This window comes from Macaca fascicularis, chromosome 2, assembly GCF_037993035.2.
Source record: "Macaca fascicularis isolate 582-1 chromosome 2, T2T-MFA8v1.1".
NCBI classification, from domain to species: Eukaryota; Metazoa; Chordata; class Mammalia; order Primates; family Cercopithecidae; genus Macaca; species Macaca fascicularis.
In genome coordinates this window covers 103,309,925-103,333,470 of record NC_088376.1, presented here as the reverse complement: position 1 = coordinate 103,333,470, position 23,546 = coordinate 103,309,925, and the positions used below count along the sequence as shown (strand labels likewise).

General features: G+C 43.8%; 1 protein-coding gene across 14 annotated transcripts; it reads right to left on the bottom strand.

The window, feature by feature from the left end:
- Positions 1-682: 682 nt before the first annotated feature.
- Positions 683-23,236, bottom strand: ZNF619 (zinc finger protein 619). 14 transcript variants are annotated; one of them, XM_005546730.5, is made up of 6 exons: positions 14,100-14,273; positions 13,444-13,529; positions 9,407-9,560; positions 8,770-8,889; positions 8,418-8,534; positions 683-4,288 (listed from the first exon to the last, which is right to left on the bottom strand). In XM_005546730.5, exons 2-6 carry the CDS (start codon positions 13,465-13,467, stop codon positions 2,856-2,858), a joined length of 1,848 nt encoding a protein of 615 aa, XP_005546787.3. In that variant the 5' UTR covers positions 13,468-13,529; positions 14,100-14,273; the 3' UTR covers positions 683-2,855. The 14 variants fall into 14 exon arrangements, with proteins under 14 accessions (XP_005546787.3, XP_005546788.3, XP_073887871.1 ...); XM_005546731.5 differs by lacking the exon at positions 8,770-8,889; XM_074031770.1 differs by lacking the exon at positions 8,770-8,889 and having other exon boundaries at positions 8,418-8,531.
- Between the last annotated feature and the right edge of the window lie 310 nt (positions 23,237-23,546).

The window sequence follows — 23,546 nt, the reverse complement described above, 5'->3', positions numbered from 1 at the left end:
GTCATGATCACCTGAGTACAGCTGACCCTGGAACAACTCAGGGGTTACGGGCATCAACTTCCACGCTACGTATAACTTTTAACTCCCCAAAAATGTAACTACTAATAGTCTACTGTTGACCAGAAGCCTTACTGAAATATAGTCGTTAACACTTATTTTTTATGTTATACATGTTAGATACTATATTCTTATAATAAAGCTAGAGAAAATATTAAGAAAATCATGAGAAATTATATTTAGCAAATATAATCCACTATATTATATGGATCATCATAAAGGTCTTTATCCTTGTCATTTCATGTTAAGCAGGCTGAGAAGGGGAGGGGACGGGGACTGGTCTTGCCATCTCAGGGGTGGCAGAGGCAGAAGAAAGTCCGTAAGTGGACCCACATAGTTGAAACCCAAGTTGTTCAAGGACCAACTGTAATCTCTAAGAAGTTTCAGACTTTCCCTAGTCTTCTCTTCTAAGCCTTGGCCAAAATCACCCTTAATGCTCCATTAGATAATACAGGCTTTGTCTGACCTGATCTTCCAAATTTTTCAAGCCTCCACCCATTACTCAGTTCCAAAGCCACTTCTACATTTTTATGTAAATGTCAGAGCAGCAAACCTACTTATGACTACCAGTATTCTGTCTTGTTACATTTTGTGTGACTCTAACTGAATACCATATACTGGGTAATTTATACAGAATAGAGGTTTATTTAGTTCACAGTTCTGAAGGCTGAGAAGTCCAATATAAAGGTGCAGGCATCTGGTGAGGGCTTACTTGCTGCATCATGACATGGTAGGAGGCATCAAAAGGCAAGACAGAGCAAGCATGTGTCCCAGTTCACATTGCTCTTCCTCTCCTCATAAAGCCACCAGTCCCATCGTGGAGGCTCCATCCTGATGAACTTATCTAATTCTAATCAGTCTTAAAGGCCCCCACCCAGTACTGTTACAATGGGGATTAAGTTTCAACATGAATTTTGCTGGGGATATTCAAACCATAGCAATCTCTCTCCAGCTGTAAACTTGTGAAGTCAAAACAAGTCATCTACTTCCAAAATACAATGGTGAAATGGGCATAAGATAGACATTCCCATTCCAATGGGGGAAACAGGCAAGAAAAAAGGGGTAACTGGTCCCAAGTAAATCTAAAACCCAACCAAAAAACAAAACAAAACAAAAAAACATTGAAACTTAAAACTTAAACCATAGAAAAAATTTCTTGGTGTCACCAAAACAGTTCTTTATAAAATTAACTTAAAACTGCCACCAATAAAATTCAGATTTAATCATAGGGAAATCTGGAGTAGGTGTGAGAACATATCCAAGGGCCTGCATAGTAACTCATCAGGAATGGACTCACTTCTGAGGAACTACAGCAAGTCATGGTCAGGTTTCTCTTCTCTTTGCCTCTGGTGCTCACCAGTGTGATGCCAACAAGTTCAGTCCATGTATAGCTTTAGAGATTACTATACTCAGGCATCTACTCTAAAGGGTACAAGTCCAAGTCACTTTTCGTACCTACATATATGAGCGGGTACTGAAATTCAACAGATATGAAAAAGAATAGAGGCTGGAACTGGTGGCTCAGGCCTGTAATCCCAGCACTTTGGGAGGCTGAAGTGGGAGGATCACTTGAGTCCAGGAGTTTGAGACCAGCCTGGGCAACATGGCAAAACCCTGTCTCAACAAAAAATACAAAAATAAGCTGGGTGTGGTGGTGTATGCCCCCGGGGCTCAAGCAATCCTCCTACATCAGCCCTCTGAGAAGCTGGGAGGCTGCACTACCTCCTAGATTGCTTGAGCCCCAAAGGTCAACACTGCAGTGATCCATGATCACACCACTGCACTCCAGCCTGGGTGACAGAGCAAGACCCTGTCTAAAAAAAAAAAGGAAAATGTAAAAAGAAAATAGAGAAGGAACCCAAACTGAAAAGCCATGTCCTCTTCCAATAAGGCTCAAAGACATAATTTTACATTATTGCTATCAATGCCAACTCATCACTTCATTTTCTTCCTGCGTAAACAGGACCCTCATAATTTTTTATGCTATCAAGGTAATAAAAAATTCCAAGTTTTAAATTCTTTCAGTGAGCCTTGCCACTGGTCCACCAAATAGCCCTCCTTAAATCCTGAAAGCAGGCTGGATGCAGTGGCTCATGCCTGTAATCCTAGCACTTTGGGAGACCGAGGTGGGTGAATCACCTGAAGTCAGGATTTTGAGACCAGCCTGGCCAACATGGTGAAACCCTGTCTCTACTAAAAATACAAAATTAGCTGGGCATGGTGGTGCATGCCTGTGGTCCCAGCTACTCAGGAGGCTGAGGCATGAGAATCACTTGAACCCTGGAGGCAGAGGTTGCAGTGAGCCAAGATCGCATCATTGCACTCCAGCCTGGGCGACAAGAGTGAAACTCTGGCTCAAAAAACAAACAAACAAACAAACAAACAAACAAACTCCTGAAAGCAATCATTGGAAACTTTATCTGATTATCTTCTCCCATAGGCTTTGCATTTCTCCTAGCCTCTAACTATAATGCCCCATGTCATCATAATCATAATGCCATATGCCCTAAACCCCAAAATGTTCTGCAAATTCTTCCAACTCCAGTAGCTCCAGAAGATGCAGACTGATAATACAGCCCAAATGTGAACATGATAAGGAATTAAGTGCTGCCATTTCCTACCTGGGGGATAAAATAAACTAATCAAACATGGTCCTTAAGTGTGAGAACTTAAAATGAAGTTAGGAAAACAGTAACAATTTATACAACACAAGACCAGAGGAATATCAATAGACACAATCAGGAGACCAGTGGAATCCCTAACTTGATGTGCAATTGATGTTGAGAACATAAGGGGGCTTACAGGGAGTGAGACAAAGGATTTGGGCTATGAGGGGATGACTTCCCAGAAGAAGCGAGATCCTGAAAGAAATGTACTATTTGGACAGGTGAAGGACTGGCCTTTTCAGATGAGGGAAGCAGCAGGAAGAAAGGCAAAGAGGGAGGAAGTTCCACTGCATGTGAAGAAGATAAGGGAGGCCCTGGTGGGGCTGGGGTAGAGCAGGCATGTTGGGGAGGCAGAGGAGAGAGGACAGCGGAGGAGCAGTAGGGCTTAACTGCAGATAGCCCTGTTCCATTGATGAGTTTCTTTCTAGTATGCCACTTCTGATGCTGAATGAAACTTGCATTCCATCTGAAGGTTTTCCCGCACTCCTTACACTCATAAGGTTTCTCCCCAGTGTGAACTCGCTGATGCTGAACCAGAGTGATCTTCTGACTGAATTTCTTCCCACATTCCTGGCATTCATAGGGTTTCTCCCCAGTGTGGATTCTCTGATGCACTATGAAGTGGGAGCTACAACTGAAAGTTTTCCAACATTCATTACATTTGTAGAGTTGTTCCCCAGTGTGGAACCTCTTGTGCTGAAGAAATACTGAACTGTGGTGGAAGGCCTTGCCACACTCTTCACATTCATAAGGTTTCTCCCCAGTGTGGATTCTCTGATGCTGAATCAGAATTGAATTAGAACTCAAACTCTTCTCACACTCCTTACATTCATAGGGCTTCTCCCCAGTGTGAATTCGTTCATGGATGATGCAGTCATAGCTACACCTGAAGACTTTCCCACATTCCTTACATTTAAAGGGCTTCTCCCCAGTATGGATTCTCTGATGCTCAATCAGTTTTGAATTATAGCTAAAGGTTTTCCCACAGTCAGTACATTCATAGGGCCTCTGTCCACCATGGAGCTTCTGATGCTGAAAAAGGTGGGAATTTTGACCAAAGGCTTGTCCACATTCCTCACATGAGTATGGTTTCTCTCCAGTGTGGATTTTCTGATGCCATGACAGTTTTGAGTTGTATCTGAAGGTTTTCCCACATTCTTTGCATGTGTAGGGCCTCTCATTAGTGTGAATTCTCTGATGCTGGTGAAAGTCTGAATGTGGGTTGTAGTAACTGCCACACTCACCACATTTATAAAACACCTGTTCTTTGGCAAAGTCTTGCTTTGTAATGAGATGTGTGCTGACACTACTTTCTTCCAATTTCCTGGCTATCTCCTCCCTTTCAATGGTGGAAGATTTATAATCCTGGACTGTCAAATCTGTGCAATCCCCTATATTTGTTTTCTTCCCTGTATCATGTTGTGACTTCTCTAACCTGTCCTTGAAGTCAGGGTGCTGGGGAATGTTCATCAGCAGTCCCTCCACTATCAGTCTGTGGGACTCTGATTCTTTAGAAATGTTTAGCTGTGCAGTTTGTTTCTCATTCTTAGTCTTGGTTTTACCACCTAGCATGATAAAAAGAAAACACAGGAGTCCCTTATTTATGCCAGAAGGGAAAGGGATTAATCAGTATCAGCCTGCTCTAGACACATGAATTTTTTTTTTTTTTTTTTTTTTTTTTTTGAGATAGAGTTTCACTCTTGTTGCCCAGGCTGGAGTGCAATGGCATGATCTTGGCTCACCACAACCTCTGCCTCCCAGTTTCAAGCGATTATCCTACCTCAGCCTCCCAAGTAGCTGGGATTACAGGCATGTGCTACCATGCCCATCTAATTTTTTGTATTTTTCGTAGAGATAGAATTTCTCCATGTTGGTCAGGCTGGTCTTGAATTCCTGACCTCAGGTGATCCACCCACCTCAGCCTCCCAAAGTGCTGGGATTACAGGTGTGAGCCACCACACCCACTAGACACATGAATTTTTTGAGAGAGACATAGCCACCTGATGGTACCTCAAAGGGAAAGTAAACAAACTAAAGGTTAAGAAGGTAAGCAATCCCATATGGATGACAAAAAACAAAAACTGTGGATAGCAGAAGCTATTGATTGAGGCAAATGGTTAAAGAAAAATGGGAATGGGGTGAAGTTGCAGGAAGGGGAAGCAATAAAGAAAAGTAGAGGAAGCCAAAAGTGAGAAAAGCAATCTCTAAACCAGAGAAAAGAAAGATGGGTAGGCAGCTGTAGTACCACATAGTATGCAGAGGGCTGGGAAGTACTGTCTACAACAGTGGATCTCAAAGTCCAATAAAACCTGTCAAAATACTTTAAAATATTCTGTAATTTTTAAAGAAATGTTCTCTAGTTCTCTATCACAAGCATGGCTGGACAGAAAGCAGTTTGTAACACTGCTGTTTACAAAGGGGTCATGAGAAGACCACAATTTTAAAACCCAAGTGCTGTCCTTTGGGAGACTGACCTTTGAAAGGAAAAAAGACAGGTTCAGCCAAGAACCTGCCCATAATGGAGATGGCAATTGGATTGGAGGCATGGGGATCATGCTTTCACTGGTAGCACCACAACATAGAAATCTTTTTTGCCTTGTCAAGCACCAAAGATCTGACAAATGAAACTTTCATCTTAGTGTTTTTCAAGCCTTGTTGACCATGACTCACATTTTGGATCCTAAAACAATACAGACATGCTTGCACACACACACACACACACACACACACACACACACACACACACAGCTGAAACCGAAACAAAACAACGTCCTTATTAAGAGTGATGTATTCACGCCGGGCACAGTGGCTCACGCCTGTAATCCCAGCACTTTGGGAGGCTGAGGCAGGTGGATCACCTGAGGTCAGGAGTTCGAGATCAGCCCGGCCAACATGGTAAAACCCTGTCTCTACTAAAAATACAAAAAAGTAGCTGGGTGTGGTGGCGGGCACCTGTAATTCCAGCTACTCATGAGACTGAAGCATGAGAATCGCTTGAACCCAGGAGGCAGAGATTGCAGTGAGCCAACATCGTGCCACTGCACCCCAGCCTGGGGGAGAGAATGAGACTGTCTCTCCAAAAAAAAAAAAAGATGCATTCACAATAGACTTTATACTACTTTAGTCTTTATTTACACCTAATACAGGGTAGTCTAAGTTTTAAAAGCTGGTAACAACTCATTGATGAGTTGCAACCCAGAGTTAAAGAATACGGTTCTAGATTTTCAAGAACAGTGGTCTCAAATGGTGGTCCCTGGACCACTATCATCTGGGAACTTGTTAGATATGCACATTAATGGGGCTGGGTTTAGTGGTGTGTGCCAGTAGTCCCACCTAATTAGGAGGCAGAGGTGAAAGAATTACTTGAGCCCAGGAATTTGAGACCAGCCTAGGCAAAATAACAAGACCCTATCTTGAAAAAAAAGAAAAAGAAATGCAAATTCTCAGCCCTACACCAGTCTACTGAATTCGAATCTCTGGAGGTGGCATCTGGCAATCTGTGTTTTAACAAGCCCTGCAAGTAATTCTGATACATACCAGAATTTGAAATTTACTAATCTATAAACTACAAAAGACAGATTGAGGCTGCTCTTTTTATTGTTTAAGGCTGCACTTTCCCAAAAGGTGGCCACTAGCCACATGTGGCTATTTAAGTGTAAATTAATTAAAATGGAATAAAATTAAAAACTCAGTTCCTCAGTTGCACTAGGCACACTTCGGGTGCTCATGTGGTTCATCTGGCAGGCTAAATAGACAATGCGCACCTGTGGCAAGGGGCAACGCTAACAACTGCAGGCAGGATACTGGGAAAGCCGCTAGAGGATCTGAAACGCTGAAGTCAATTTAAGGCATTGATTAAGGCAAAGTGGGGGGATTAGAAAGGAGCATTTGCCTTACAGAGGCTCTGAAGAGCATAAAAGATTGAAAGAATATGATAACAGAGCCCATAGAATGAGGAAGGCTATATACCAAATCTCTGATTGGTCTTTACATTTATCTCAATTCAGTATCTTTCAAAAAAGAAAACCATTCATTCCCAATACATAAACAAGCTTTCTTTCAAAAGCTAATATAAAATTCAGTGTTTAGGAATTTAGAAAAATTCCATTTACATATATAGTTTTATACACACACACAAAGTGTTCTTATAAAAACAAGTTCTAGCCAGGTGTGGTGGTTCACACCTGTAATCCCAGCACTTGGGGAGGCTGAGGTGGGAGAAGCACTGAGGTCAGGAGTTCAAGACCAACCTGGGCAACATGGTGAAACCCTGTCTCTATTAAAATTAGAAAAATTACCCGGGCGTGGTGGCAGGTGCCTGTAATCCCAGCTACTTGGGAGGCTGAGGCAGGAGAATTGCTTGAACCTTCGAGGCAGAGGTTGCAGTGAGCCAAAATTGTGCACTGCACTTCAGCTTTCAGAGCAACTCTGTCTCAAAAAATAAATAAATAGGCCAAGTGCGGTGGCTCACGCCTGTAATCCCAGCACTTTGGGAGGCCAAGGCGGGCGGATCACCTGAGGTCAGTAGTTCGAGACCAGCCTGACCAACATGGAGAAACCACGTCTTTACTAAAAACACAAAATTAGCTGGGTGTGGTGACGCATGCCTATAATCCCAGCTACTTGGAAGGCTGAGGCAGGAGAATTGCTTGAACCTGGGAGGCGGAGGTTGTGGTGAGTGAAGATCACGCCATTGCACTCCAGCCTGGGCAACAAGAGTGAAACTCTATCTCAAAAAATAAACAAACAAACAAATAAATAAATTTTTTAAAAACCAAGTTCTTGGCCAGGCGTGGTGCCTCACACTGTAATCCCAGCACTTTGGGAGGCCGGGGCAGGGGTGGCGGGCGTGGATCCTGAGGTCAGGAGTTCAACACCAACCTGGCCTACACAGTGAAACCCCATCTCTTCTAAAAAATTAGCCAGGCATGGTGGCGCACGCATGTAGTCCCATCTACTCAGGAGGCTGAGGCAGGAGAAACACTTGAACCCAGGAGGCGAAAGTTGTGGTGAGCCATGATCGTGCCACTGCACTCCAGCCTGGGCAACAGAGCAAGACTCTATCTCAAAAAAAAACAAAAAAACAAAAAAACAAAAAACAAAAACCAAGTTCTTACTATATTGTGTTTATATTCCTGAGCTGACCAACCAACAGAAGCCTGTTTGAAATCTTTTTTTTTTTTTTTTAAGAGATAGGGTCTCACTCTGTCACCCAGGCTGGAGTGGAATGGTGTGACCCTAGCTCACTGCAACCTCAAACTCCTGGCTCAAGGGATCCTCCAGCCCCAGCCTCCTGAGTAGCTGGCACTACAGGCACATGCCACCATGCCCAGCTAATTTATTTATTTATTGTAGTGACGGGGTATTGCTATGTTGCTCAGGCTGGTCTTGAACTCTTGGCCTCAAGCATCCTCCCACCTTGGCCTCCCAAAGTGCTGGGATATAGGTGTAAGCCACCACACCCAGCCTGAAATCCTTTAGCTTTACAAAGAAAAATGGCAGAAATAAAATGGTGGGAGTGGTCTTTTCCAGTTTGGAGATGAAGTTCTGGTAAGCAACACTTCTTTGAATAAGAGTGACTATTTTAATGCCCACAACCATCATATGACAAGGAAAAACTCTTTTTCATGCTAAATTGTTAAAAGAAAGGAGGAGGCAAAGCTGGAAAGGAGGATGGTAGGCTTTCCTGCTCACCTGTGCACATGCCTCTCAGGGCCTCTCCCCCAGCAAGAGTCCAGGGATCTGGGCCCCATGCTGCTTCTCCTTGCTCCAGCTGGAATATCAGATCTGGTTTGGAGAATGGAAATGCTGCTAGAGGAGAAAGAAAAACAGGAAGCTGAGGAGAATCACCACTGACCTCCCTCTGACTACTCTCTGCTTTGCCAGGTGAAAATAGAAGAGAATGGCCCAGGAGACTAAGTGAAGTCAGGGAGGAGTGAATCTGCAGAATCTAATGAAGGGCTTGAAGCTTACTCTGGCCTCTAAGAGGACAGAAAGCTCCTACAGTCACTGGGGGGTGTATACACAAGGACCCTAGGGGACTCACACATAGGCAATAGGGCCAAGATCACCTCCAGGGAACTGGAAGATGGAAGGAATGAAGGCAGTGCACCAGGAACCTTCTCAGTTCTCTCTGTGCTCACAGGAAAGCCCCCTGCAGTTGGGTCTCCATTAGGAATCAGGGAAGAGAAAAGTCCTGTTAAACATCAAAGTGGGCCGGGCACGGTGGCTCACGCCTGTAATCCCAGCACTTTGGGAGGCCGAGATGGGCGGATCACGAGGTCAGGAGATCGAGACCATCCTGGCTAACACGGTGAAACCCCGTCTCTACTAAAAATACAAAAATTAGCCGGGCGTGGTTGCGGGCGCCTGTAGTCCCAGCTACTCGGGAGGCTGAGGCAGGAGAATGGCGTAAACCTGGGAGGCAGAGCTTGCAGTGAGTGGAGATGGCGCCACTGCACTCCAGCCTGGGCGACAGAGCGAGACTCCGTCTCAAAAAAAAAAAAAAAAAACATCAAAGTGAACCCAGCTCTTTCTCCATCCAGCTACTCCTGGCACTGGGGATTAGGGAGCTCAGCCCATAGGGCATCAATTCTGATGTTATTAAGACATCCTAGATCTGCTAAGGAGGAATTTAAGAGCCCCCAAGGGCAGAAGCTGAGTTTCAGAGAGGAAGGACTTACACAAGGAAGTCACATTTGCATAATTCTCCAGCATCACCTCCCTGTACAGGGCCCGCTGCATAGGGTGCAGGCTGGCCCATTCATTCTGGGTGAAGTACACAGCCACATCCTCAAAGGTCACTGGCTCCTGAAACAACAGGTTCCTGCTCAAACCCTGCACAAGAACAGAGGGAGAGGCCTGAATTCTAGGAAAGGGATACATTTACTGGAATTCATGGCACTGAGCCCCATGGAAGGTTTGTACTGGCAAGGAGAGCCACACAGGACCCCAGCAGGGGCAGCCCCAGACCAGCATTCCAACTTTCCATGTGCATACCTCTGGGGCCCTAATATTACCATCCTAAGCACAGAGCCCAGCACCTGCTGTTTTCTGCCTGGTGATCATGTCAACCTATGTCTGGTTCCACAGGCCAGGTATATTTTTCTGGCATGCTTTCTAAATCGACCACAGCAGGTAATCGTCTTTCACAGTGCCTCCATCCATCCTGAAGCACCTATCAGGGTCCTCCACTCAGCTTTTTGGTCTTCCTCCTCTAGATTTTCTGCTACAGACAGAGGAGTGATTTCATGGGGATAAAGTTCCTTTCATCCTGGATATTTCTCCCCTTTCTATCATCTTGCCTTATCAGAAGCTATTAATAGTTCTCCCTTGAAAGTGATGTGCAATGTTACTTCTTTGTCTCCTAACATTCTTCACTCCAGGACAGGATGGCAATCTCCCATCCTTCTGCAGAGATCTGCCCACTGATCACCTAAGCTCTGTCTGACCTGCCAATGCTATCCGCTTCACTATGTGTCTCTCTATTTCTGCTTCCCACTAAAACCACTTCCAGCTTCTCAGGGAAGAAGGAAACCATCACAGGTTGTTTAGAGCTTTGTGTCAGCTACTTTTAAATCAATTTGCTCAATCATTATAGCACATCTGTGAAATAAGAATTATTATGTCCATTTTCAGATGATGGGAATCAGCAATATTAAACACTTTGAAATAGACTAAAAGGAGTCCTCTTTGAGTATTTATAACAAGGTTGTATAAGGAAGCAAAAAGTTCAAAATGAACTGACCACTTTTATATGAATTAGTCCCACTATAACATCTCTCTCTGACTCACACTGTAGTCTTTCTCAGTTCATCATGTCAACAACTTTCTCTTTGTACTTAAGTCTCTTCTGAGTGAAGAAATATAACATATAAGTACTAGAAGATTTGAACTGGTCGCGTGGCTCACGCTTGTAATTCCAGCACTTTGGGAGGCCGAGGCGGGCATATTGTAAGGTCAGGAGATCGAGACCCTCCTGGCTAACACAGTGAAACCCCGTCTCTACTAAAAATACACAAAAAATTAGCCAGGCGTGGTGGCAGGTGCCTGTAGTCCCAACTACTCGGGAGGCTGAGGCAGGAGAAAGCCCTGAACTCAGGGGGCGGAGCTTGCAGTGAGCCAAGATCGCACCACTCACTCCAGCCTGGGCGACAGACAGAGCAAGACTCCATCTCAACAAAAAAAAAAAAAAAAAGAAGAAGTACTAGAAGATTTGTATTCATCATTGTAAAGATTGGTTTGGTCAAGAATCATCATGGATGCTATATCTAGGAGGAAATTTTGATGAGAAGCAGAATATTCGCACGACCTTAAATGTCTCCTCATAGATTGCTTATTAGTTACAAGATGAAAACAGTAACTATACAGTAATCAGATTACCCCTTAGCGAGAAAGTTCAAATGTGGCTGGCATGACTGAGGAAATTTAATTGATTTTAATTTAAATAGGCACATGTAGCTAGGGGGTACCTTCCTGGACAGTGCAGAATAAATACATCTGTTAATACTCTTGTCTTACTTCCTTCAGAGTCAACAGCTGGGAATATGGATCTCCCTTTTTCTTCACATTATGTTCTACCTCTCCATACCTCTGAAACATCACTCTAATTATCAGCACATTCTTTGGTTCCTTGTTTTCGGAAACACTTAGCTTCTCCAGATCTTCTCTATCTGTGATCATTCTTCTTCTGTCCTTTACTTGCACTTACTCTTTCTCCATTAAGTGGGGCTATTGACTCCCTTCTATAGGAAGTGGGTTACAGGGGCAGCACAACATAGTGGCAAATGGCACAGATGTTAAAGCTGTGGCTCTTAACATGGGGGCAATTTTGTCCCCCAGGGAGTATGTGGCAATGCCTGGAGACATTTTTAGTTGTCAAAACTGCAGTGTGGTGGTAATGGTAGGGCTACTGGCATCTAGTAGATAGTGGGCCAGGGCTATTTCTGAACATCCTATAATGAACAGGACATCCTCCAAACAAAGAATTATCTGGCCCAAATGTAAATGATGCCAAGGTTGAAAAACCTTGCTCTAAGCTGGACTCCCTAGGTTCAAATAGTATCTCTAATACTCATTAGCTGTTAACCTTGGATGAGACAGTTAAACTTTCTGTGCCTCAGTTGCCCCCATTTGTAAAACCGGGATAATAATAGTAATTATCTGATATGACTCTTACAAGGATGGCATAAGTTATTATCTGTAAGGCACTAAGATATCACCTGGCACATGATATCATATAAATCTCAGCACTTACTACAACCACAGATGCGATTGGGGGAACTTCCTAGAAGATTCTAAATGACAAATGTTCCTCTTAGAGATTGTAGCAAAGACTGACAGGTGTGTGTGTGTAGCCCCTTTCTTTCTTAGTATTGGAATCCTAATTTTACTTGAGGTTGCACTCAGCCCTGGCAACCCAGTGGGGCCAATGAAATGCAAGTATAAATATTGTTGGGGACTTATGGGAAGGTTCCTAAAAGAGAGAGGTTCACCTTTTTTTTTTTTTTTTTTGGCAGCTCCTCTTCTAGCTGGAATGCACACATGATGGCCAGCGATCAAGCAGCCACCTTGGACAATAAAGTGGCCTACAGCAGGTGAGACACTACTAGGATGGTAGAACAGAAAGACAGAGTCTGAGAGCAGGATAATAGAGGAGCTGCCACACTAGCCCTGGATTGACTCTCGACACTTTTGTATGAGAGGGAAGCCTTTACCTTGTTTAATCCACTGTCATTTGGGGTCCTCTTTGTGGAATCTAATCCTAAGTGATTACTGCACTTCAGGCAAAGCACCAGGAGAGCACAGCATACCCCCACAGAACACTTCCTGACTTGTAGGAATGGATTTTCTCTGAAGTGCTCCAACAGAAGTGGATGGTCCAATATCCACCAAAAGAAGGACACACACATTGTTTTTAAGTCCTTGGGATGGAGCTTTCTTGTTACAAGATACATCCATTACATGATAAACTCAGTTTTCTCATTACATGATCTAGGACACTGGGGAAAAATCCAGTAAAACTATCATCTACCACCAAGAAAACTGGAGGGAAAAGTGCTCCCAATGCTACATGAATTTGTAGCCAGGAAAGGATATAGACTCTCACAGAGGTTAGCCTGATGTCTTTGCATTGAGCTAAAGGCACTGGCTTCAGCTCCAAACTCATCATTCCTCCAAAAATACACTTCCCTCATCAATCTATATTTTCCAAATGCTTCCAGTTCTGGCTTCACTGTACCCTAACTAAGTAGTCTGAAGGGTAAACTACTCCCTTGGAAGTGTCTATTTAAAGTCAGAAATGGCTTTTCTTTGTGTACTGTTATGCAGACTAGCACTCCTCAAATTTCAATCTGCCCTTTAATTTTCCAGATCTTGTAAAAATGTAGACTCTGATTCAGGAGATCTGGGGAGGAGGCCTGACATTTTACCTAACAAGCGACCTCTGTGATGCAAAAGCTGCTCATCTCCAGGCCACACTTTCAGTTCTCATGAACGCAGATTCCCATTTTCTAGGATAATTCTTTCCTTTTTTTCCAACCCACCTAACCCTCCAAAGTTCACCTACTCTAGTTCTTCAACTCCCCTGGCATACTGTTTTTACATAGTCTATTGAAGGATGTAAAACTAAGCATGGGACTGGTCAAGTCAGGCTGCTGGGCCTGTACTGACCTTCCATATCTGTTCTGAGTACGGAAAGCTGAAAGAAAGCTCTGCTCACCTGGAACCACACTGTCTGGAGCATGGCTGATGACTCCTGGCTTCATGCACTGCCCTCTAGGTTTGGAAAAGTAAGAACCTGCTGAGCTAAGAGAGAACCACAATGAGACTGATCCTGTCTGTCTCCTACACTTGCCGCCTCTTCCCCTCCGTCTCCTGCCACTAGCACTGCAGATATTCTTGGCACACTAGCTGTTCTCATTCACCCTCTCCACTGATTCATGGGATGCTGCAAATGCTCCCTCTGCATATTCTCCTATAGATCTGCTCGGTGACACTGGAGACTCTAGAAAGAATATCTGTAAAGCAAGAATCAAGAACTGCAGTGGATGCGTGGCTGTTTAAAAAAAAAGAAAGAAAACTTCTTGGCCCCACTATGAATACATTACTAAGTAGTTTGTATTGACTGAATGCTTCTAGTGATCGTGGCAAAAACCCAAAACAAGTCTCTGGAGAGAAAGTAGGATATAACGGAGACCCCTAAACAAACCACAGGCTGCAGGACAAAATGCAAGTGGTGACCTAGCCCCGGGTGACAAGGGTAAGACGCTCAATGTCCAGCGGGTGATGCTGACCAAAGACCTAACCGGGATCTGAACACTCTACCCCGGGAACAGGAGACCCTATAGTCACGGCTCCCATCCTTCCCATGAATACCGCGACCCGAGGACATCAGGCCAGCTCTTCGGAGCAGGAAGGTCGAGTGCGTCTCTGAGGACTGGGGACTGGGCCCAGGCTCGGGCGGCCGCGCGGGCCCCTCGGCGATCTCTGCAAGGGCCCAACGCCCGACCTCCAGAACAGGCAGCCGAGTCGGGGAAGCCCAGGAAACTCAACCCAAGCGCTCGCAAGGCGGCCAAAACGGAAGCACTAGCTAGCCGGCCGTCGGTCCCTACAGCCTCTCTAGGAAGCCGGGAGGCTGGCCCTTCTCTATGGTTCCCCCGAAACCAAACTCCCACCCTTTGCTTCCCTTCTCCACAACCGCTCTGCGCCTGGTTGGTTTGTTTTTTAATTTTAATTTTTTTTTTTTTTGCTTTTGTTTTTGAAACAGGGTTCTTGCTGTGTTGTGCAGGCTGTTCTCGAACTCCTGAGCTCAAGCTGTCCGCCCGCCTCGGCCTCCCAAAGTTCTAGGAATGCAGGCGTGAGCCACCGCGCCCGGCCGCGCCTGGTTTATTATTATTTTCGCTTATGTCTTAGTACCCCAACTACATGATAAATTCCTCCATATTTAACAATTAATTCGTAACTTAATTCCTAACTCCTTACCTAATTTACTTAATTCCTAACTTAACATTCTAATGAATGTATAGCCCCTGTCTCCCACTTAATGACTGTGACCTAAGACCATGGGGTATGGGGTCTCATTGTCTGCGTTCCTGGCTCCACTCTGTATGGACTTGCTCAAGTTATACTTAAATTGTTGCCTCAATTTATCAATTGAGAATGGTAAAAGTTTGTAATTTATAAATTCAGTGGATTAACTGAGTCAATTCATGCGACAGTTCTGTAAACCAAAGATAAAATTCTAAGTCCCCCAACCAACTGAATGGACCACTCCTCTCCGCCAAAACTTTCCAAAGAAAACCTGGCCATCTAGTTCAGGCCATGATGGGAAGCAGGGGATCGGACTTGCCTCATTCTGCTCTTGGAATTCAGGCACTACGAACCAGCATGAACATAAAAACAGAGATCTGGAGACTGATTCCAACTCCCCCCCCCCACCCCCCCCGAGACGCAGTCTTGCTCTGTCGCCCAGGCTGGAGTACAGTGGTGCGATCTTGGCTCACTGGAACCTCCGCCTCCCGGGTTCAAGCAGTTCTCCTGCCACAACCCCTGAGTAGCTGGGATTACAGACGCCTGCCAACACGCCCGGCTAATGTTTATATTCTTAGTAGAGAGGGGGTTACACCATGTTGGCCAGGCTGGTCTTGAACTCGACCTCGTGATCCGCCCGCCTCAGCCTCCCAAAGTGCTGGGATTACAGGCGTGAGCCACCGCGCCCAGCCCAAAACAAATTCTTTATAGCAATAAGACACCAAATTCTAACCTGACTAGTATAGTCTCACGTGACAGATAACAGGTCCTGAAATAAACTGAAGTATTTTACCCTAAAATGTATTTATTTGACATATTTTGAAATGGCCCTGTAAAGCAGTCTCTTGTGGCGAAAATCCACATCCTTTTGTAAAGAATCCCCTTCACTTTCGAGGTCTTTTCCTTGATCCAGCAGATAATTAACTAAGAGAGTTTGGCACCTTTTGAAGTCTGATAAGAAACATTTACAATCGTTTCTCTCTGAAGCCTGCTACCCCGAGGTTTCATCTGCATAATAAGAACATTGGTCTCCAAAACCTCTTATCTTAACCCAGAACGTTGGTCTCCAAAACCTCTTATCTTAAACCAGACATTCCCTTCAATTGATTCCAGGTCTTTAGGTAATAACTCTTTCAACTAATTGCCAGTTAGAAATCTTCAAAAAAAACAAAAAACAAAAAACAAAAAAAAAAGAAAAGAAGAGGAAAAGGAAAGGAAAGAAAAGGAAAGAAAAAAGAAATCTTTGAATCCACCCTATGGAAGGTACCCCCACACTCCCCACTTCGAGTTGTCCCTCCTTTCCGGATGGAGCTAATGTACATCTTACATTTATTGATTGATATCTTTTATCTTCCTAAAACATATAAAACCAAGCTGTAGCCCGACCACCTTGAGCACAAGATCTCAGGACCCGCTGGGGCTGTGTCGTGGGTCACTGGTCCTCACATTAACTCAGAATAAATCTCTTTAACTATTTTACAGAGTTTGACTCTTTTTATGGACAGAGTGCAGTTCTGTACCAAACTAAGTCAAAATAAGTGCTGTATTATTGCTGACATTATTCTTCTTCTTGTGTATCTCACCACTCTCCTGTAAGACACTCCCATATCTCTTTCTGCAGTCCAGATGTAATAATACTCATGGCAATAGTGCTTCCTATTGGCCAGGCAGTGTGCATTTGAAACTGCCTGTTGATTTCTAATTATTCCACAAGAGCCTAAAATCCAAAATGTTCCAAACTAATCTCATCATCCCTCATCCCCCAGTTCCTCCTCCAGGGTTCCCCCACCTCAGTGAATGCACCAGTTTGCAGCCAACCAAGAAATTCATCACACTACTGAACTCCAGCCTGGGCAACAGAGTGACACCATGTCTATAGTAGGTATATATACAGTTTCATATTATTTAGGAAAGCATAACTTAGGGCCAAAATGTTCTATAAAGGTGTGAAAATTTCACCTATTAAAGTCATTCTGGACCCAACACTATTTTATGAGTATATTTGACAACTTTTCTGTCTTTTGTGTGGTTATTAGTCCATTCAGGTTTTTAATGCCTTTAACCAATTATGGTACTTTATTCTTCCATAGAAAATAATTTGTCATAGGCTGTCAAATTTACTGATACAAAATCATCTTACTTTTTTTATGTCCACGTCTGAAGGGATTTGTCTTTTTTCTTGTATCAATTACTGTTTACCTATACTTTTTTTAATTGAATTTTTCACAGAACCAACTTTTAGTTTTATTGTCTTCTTTTTCTCATATTTCACTGCTCTTTTTCTGTATCATTGTTTGATTTTTTTTTTTTTTTTTTTGAGACGAGTCTCGCTCTGTCGCCCAGGCTGGAGTGCAGTGGCTGGATCTCAGCTCACTGCAAACTCCGCCTCCCGGGTTTACACCATTCTCCTGCCTCAGCCTCCTGAGTAGCTGGGACTACAGGTGCCCGCCACCGCGCCCGGCTAGTTTTTTGTATTTTTTAGTAGAGACGGGGTTTCACCGTGTTAGCCAGGATGGTCTCGATCTCCTGACCTCGTGATCCGCCTGTCTCGGCCTCCAAAGTGCTGGGATTACAGGCTTGAGCCACCGCGCCCGGCCCATTGTTTGATTTTTAATATCATTTTTCTTTATTTTTCATGAACACTTCTAATACCCATATCATTGTTTTTCATTTTATCATTATTGATTTATTTCTTAAAATTTGGGAGACGTATATTCTTTTTCTAGCTTTTTTTGAATAGCATGCCTAATTTTTTATAGCTTTTTTGTTCTCTCATACTTGTATTTATGTCTATAAGCTTTCTTCTGAGTCTGTTTTAATCATATCTCACGTTTGATTATTCTTATTTTTCTCTAATTTTTTTTTTTTTTTTTGAGACATAATATCCCTCTGTCACCCAGGCTGGAGTAGAGTGGTGCGATCTTGGCTCACTGCAACCTCCCCCTCCCAGGGGAGGCATGAGCCATCATGCCCAACCAGAATGGATATTATCAAAAAGACAACAGATGGCTGGGTGCGGTGGTTCAAGCCTGTAATCCCAGCACTTTGGGAGGCCGAGACAGGTGGATTGCTTGAGCTCAGGAGTTGAGACCAGCCTGGCCAACATGGCAAAAACCCATCTCTACTAAAATAAAAAATCAGACAACGGGTGTGGTGGTGGGCACCCATAATCCCAGCTACTCGGGAGGCTGAGGCAGGAGAATCACTTGAACCAGGGAGGTGGAGGTTGGAGTGAGCTGAGATCATGCCACCGCATTCCAGTCTGGGCGACAGAGCGAGACTTCGTCTCAAAAAAAAAAGACAACAGATAACATGTAGGTTGTGGAGAAAATGGAACCCTTGTACACTGTTGATGGGAATGTAAGTTTGTCCAACCATCATGGAAAACAGTATGGAAGTTTCTTTAAAAAAATTAAAAATAAAAATACCATATGATTCAGCTGATTCAGCAATCCTGTTACATGGATATATTTCCAAAGAAAATAAAATCAGTATGTCAAAGAGATATCTGTACTTCTGTGTTCATTGCAGCATTATTCAGAACCGCTGAGACATGGAACAACCTATGTGTCCATCAATGGATGAATGGTAAAGAAAATGTGTATACACACACACACACACACACACACACACACACACACACAATGAATTCCTCCTTTAAAAGAAAAAAATCCTGTCATTGTGACAACATGGATAAACCTGGAGGATATTAAGCTTAGTCAATAAGGCATAGAAAGACAAATACTGTATGATCTCACTTATATGTAGAACCTAAAATAGTTGGCCGGGCGCAGTGGCTCACACCTGTAATCTCAGCACTTTGGGAGGCCAAGGCAGGCAGATCACTAGGTCAAGAGATCGAGACCATCCTGGCCAACGTGGTGAAAACCCGTCTCTACTAAAAATAACAAATAAAAAAAATAATTAGCTGGGCGCAGCGGTGCATGCCTGTAATCCCAGCTAGTCGGGAGGCTGAGGCAGGAGAATCACTTGAACCCAGGAGGCAGAGGTTGTAGTGAGCCAAGGTTGCGCCACTGCACTCCAGCTTGGGCAACAAAGCGAGACTCTCTCTCTCAAAAAAGTTAACTTTATAGAAACAGAGTGAAATGGTGGTTGCCAGCAGCTGAGATGGGTAAATGGGGACATTCTGGTCAAAGGGTACAGAGTTTCAGTTGGACAGGATGAAGAAATCAGAAAAAAATGCAAAAATAAAAATAAATAAAAAATATGTAGCAGATACAGGAAACAATTATCATTATTTGTAGATCACAGAATTATTGTTATAGAAAAGACCACAGACTCAGAATTTAATGATAAGACTTCATCATTATAAAATGTCCACTGGAGGAAAGGATGAATTTTCACTAACCAGGGGCTGGGTAAATTACACTTCTATTCCTTGGCACATCACAGTTACAGGATTTGTTTTATAAAAATATAAAAACAGGGAGTCATTTTCTAAGAATTGCCTTGGGGCCTTGTGACATGAAGGAATGGGAGATAAGACAGTGTGGTACTCATCCGGGAGGGCAGTGTTCCAAACAGTTATTTGAAAGGAGTGGCAATAATACAGATTTGAAAAGAGTTGCATGCTTATCCATTAAAATGTCTAAGAATATATCATTTTATTGAGATTTTCTATACCTACTGACATGTAATACGATTTTTTAATGGATAAGTTGTTTTCATCATCATCCTCATAGAAAATCCAAGACATCCAGCCGGGCATGGTAGCTCACACCTGTAATCCTAGCACCTTGGGAGGCCAAGGCAGGTCTGTATGCATTCAGAAGTTCGAAATCAGCCTAGGCAACATAGTGAGACTCTGTCTCTACAAAACATAAAACTCATGCCTGTAATCCTAGCACTCTGGGAGGCCAAGGCAGGTGGATTACCTGAGGTCAGGAGTTCAAGAACAACCTGGCCAACATGGTGAAACCCTATCTCTACTAAAGATGCAAAAAAATTAGCAGGCATGGTGGTGGCGGCGGGGGTGGCGCCTGTACTCCCAGCTACTCGGGAGGCTGAGGCAGAAGAATCGCTTGAACCTGGGAGGTGGAGGTTGCAATGAGCCAAGATCGCACCATTGCACTCCAGCCTGGGCAACAAAAGCAAAACTCCATCTCAAAAATAAATTAATAAATACATAAAATAAAAATAAAAATAAATTAGCCGGGCATAGTGGCACATATCTGTAGTCCCAGCTACTTGGGAGGCTGAGGCAGGAGGATCACTTGAGCCTGGGAGGTCAAGGATGCAGTGAGCCATGATCATACCACTGCACTCAGCCTGGGTGACAGAGCAAGACACTGTCTCAAGGGGGGGAAGAAAAGGAAAAAAAGAAAATAAAAAAAAATCAACTAAAAATTATATTAGAACAAAAAGAGAGTTCAGCAATGTGGACACACACAAGATGTTAAATACAAAAATCCTCAGCCCCTTTACATCCGTCAACGTCCAGTTAGAAAAGATACTAGGAGCCAGGCACGGTGGCTTATGACTTTAATCCCAGACTTTGGGAGGCTCAGGTGGGTGGATCACTTGAGGTCAGGAGTTCAAGGCCAACCTGGTCAACACAGTGAAACCCAATCTCTACTAAAAATACAAAAATTAGCTGGGCATGGTGGTGGGCACCTGTAATCCCAGCTACTCGGGAGACTGAGGGACGAGAATTGCTTGAACCTGGGAGGTGGAGGTTGCAGTGAGCCAAGATCTCGCCACTGCACTCCAGCCTGGGCAATGGAGTGAGACTTGGTCTCAAAAAAATAAAAATAAAAAATAAAAATAAAATACTAGGAACTGATACTAGTTCAAAATCACTAGGAATATGGCCTGCGTGGAGGCTCATACCTGTAATTTCAGCATTTTGGGAGGTTCAGGCAGGTGCATCATGTGAGGTCAGGAGTTCAAGACCAGCCTGGCCAACATAGTGAAACCCCATCTCTACTAAAAATGCAAAAATTAGCCAGTGTGGTGGTGCACGCCTGTAATCCCAGCTACTTGGGAGGATGGGGTGGGAGAATCACTTGAACCCAGGAGGCAGATGTTGCAATGGGCCGAGATCATACCACTACACTCCAGCCTGGGGAACAGGGTGAGACTCATCTCAAAAACAAAGGCCAGACGTGGTGGCTCACACCTGTAATCCCAGCACTTTGGGAGGCCGAGGTGGGCGGATTACTAGGTCAGGAGATCGAGACCATCCTGGCTAATATGGTGAAACCCCATCTCTACTAAAAATACACACACACACAAATTAGCCAGGCGTGGTGGAGGGTGCCTGTAGTCCCAGCTACTCAGGAGGCTGAGGCAGGAGAATGGTGTGAACCCAGGAGGCGGAGCCTACAGTGAGCCGAGATCATGCCACTGCACTCCAGCCTGGGCAACTAAACGAGACTCCATCTCAAACAAACAATCGCCAGGAATAAGCCAATATATAGTTTGTTTGTTTGTTTGTTTGTTTATTTTGAAAAGAATGACGGCCCAAGTAACTGGAAATATACCATGCTCCTGAATGGAAAAGTTGGTATGAAGATGGTGAGTTTGTTCTATCTAACACATCTATAAATTCAATGCAATCTCAAAAATCACAATATGATTTAACTTACTTGACAAGCTAATTCTAAATTTTATTTGAAAATGTGGGAGAAAACTAAAGGAAAACATTTAAAGTAACTCTATGAGTGGACTTAATGGCTATCTAATGGCTATCCAAATAGAATAAATACAGAACTCAGGCATTTAGTGCACTATTGGACCAGGAAAATGCAAGTTAAAGTAAGATACTACTTTTCACACATTGGCAAAAATTTAAGAGATAACAGTAGGAGTTCAAGACTGCCAGGCAGGAATGTCTTTGTTTACTGCTGATGGAAATCTAAATTGGTAGAGCAAGTCTAAATTGGTACAGCCTACTGAAAGAGTGGTAAAAACACTCATATTCTTCAATCCAGCAAGTGCACTGATTGGCGATGTGCGCCAGATAAACACCATTGAGTACAGAAGGAGGTACATACAAGGACATTCATGGAAGCACTGTTTAAATAGAAAAAGAGGGCCTGTTGGGGTGGCTCATGCCTGTAATCCCAGCACTTTGGGAGACAGAGAGGGATGGATCATGAGGTCAGGAGATGGAGACCATCCTGGTTAACATGGTGAAAACTTGTCTCTACTAAAAATACAAACATTAGCCAGGTGTGCTGATGTGCTCCTGTAATCCCAGCTACTCAGGAGGTTGAGGCAGGAGAACTGCTTGAACCGGGGAGGCAGAGGTTGCAGTGAGCCGAGATCGCACCACTGCACTCCAGCCTGGGCAACAGAGCAAGACCTTGTGTCAAAAAAAAACAAAAAACAAAAAATAAAAAACAAAAAACCAGAAAAAGAAATTGGCATCATCCTAAATGTCTATCAATAGAGTCAAACGTGAACATTCATGTTGTGGATTATTATGCAGAAGATACAAAAGAATGAGGTAGATTAATAAGCAAAACATTTCTAGATCTGTGAGATTACTTCTGGAAGAGATTGGCATTTGAATGGGTAGACTGAGTAAAGATGACCTTCACCAATGCAGGTGGGCATCATCCTATCCACGGAAGGTTCAAATAGAACAAAATGGGGGAGGAAGTGTGAATTTGCTTTTTTTTTTTTTTTTTTTGAGATGGAGTTTCACTCTTGTTGCCCAGGCTGGAGTGCAACTGTGCAATCTCGGCTCACCGCAACCTCCGCTTCCCGAGTTCAAGCAATTCTCCTGTCTCAGCCTCCTGAGTAGCTGGGATTACAGGCATGTACCACCACACCCGGCTAATGTTGTATTTTTAGTAGAGACAGGGTTTCTCCATATTGGTCAGGCTGGTCTTGAACTCCTGACCTCAGGTGATCTGCCTGCCTCGGCCTCCCAAAGTGCTGGGATTACAGGCAAGAGCCACCGAGCCCAGCCGAATTTGCTTTTTTAATCTGGGAAACCCATCCTCTCCTGCCCTCAGTTGTTGATGCTCTTGAATCTTGATCAAGCCTTTGGTCTCAGACCAGGACTTACACCACTGGCACTTCCAGTTCTCAGGCCTCTGGATCCAGCTTGAATTATCCCAATCAGCTTTCCTGGTTCTCCAGCTTGCAGATGGTATTTTGTGGGACTTCTTGGTTTCCATAATCTCTTGAGCCCATTCATCCATCCCACTGGTTGTTTTTCTGAAGAACTCTAATTTAGAGGCTGACTAGATAAGATCTCCAGAACATATTAAGAAAAAAAAAAACAAGTTGCAGAGTATGAAATTTGCTTAAAACAAGCACATATATTTTTATGTCCTATACTACAAATACATTAAAAAATGTCTGCAAGATGTGTTTATTTTCCTTTATACAGGGTACTGGAATTGGAAGTGGAGATAATGAAAGGACCGTTTACTTTCTTTCTTTTTTTTTTTTTTTTTTGTTGAGATGGAGTCTTGCTCTGTCGCCCAGGCTGGAGTGCTGTGGCTGGATCTCAGCTCACTGCAAGCTCCGCCTCCTGGGTTTATGCCATTCTCCTGCCTCAGCCTCCCAAGTAGCTGGGACTACAGGCGCCCGCCACCTTGCCCGGCTAGTTTTTTGTATTTTTTTTTAGTAGAGACAGGGTTTCACTGTGTTTGCCAGGATGGTCTCGATCTCCTGACCTCGTGATCCGCCCGTCTCGGCCTCCCAAAGTGCTGGGATTACAGGCTTGAGCCACCGCACCCGGCCGACCGTTTACTTTCAACTGTAATATTTTACTTAAATGTAAATGACTTATGGTTTAGTCTAGATTTTTAAAAA

Excerpts from the sequence above, each read along its gene's own strand:
- ZNF619 (XM_005546730.5), bottom strand. The coding sequence starts at position 13,467 with ATGCTCCAGACAGTGTGGTTCCAG. Across the intron at positions 9,561-13,443 it reads TCCAGACAGTGTGGTTCCAG|GGTTTGAGCAGGAACCTGTT; the intron begins GTGAGCAGAGCT and ends GTTCTTGTGCAG. Across the intron at positions 8,890-9,406 it reads TGCAAATGTGACTTCCTTGT|ACCCAACTGCAGGGGGCTTT; the intron begins GTAAGTCCTTCC and ends TTCCTAATGGAG.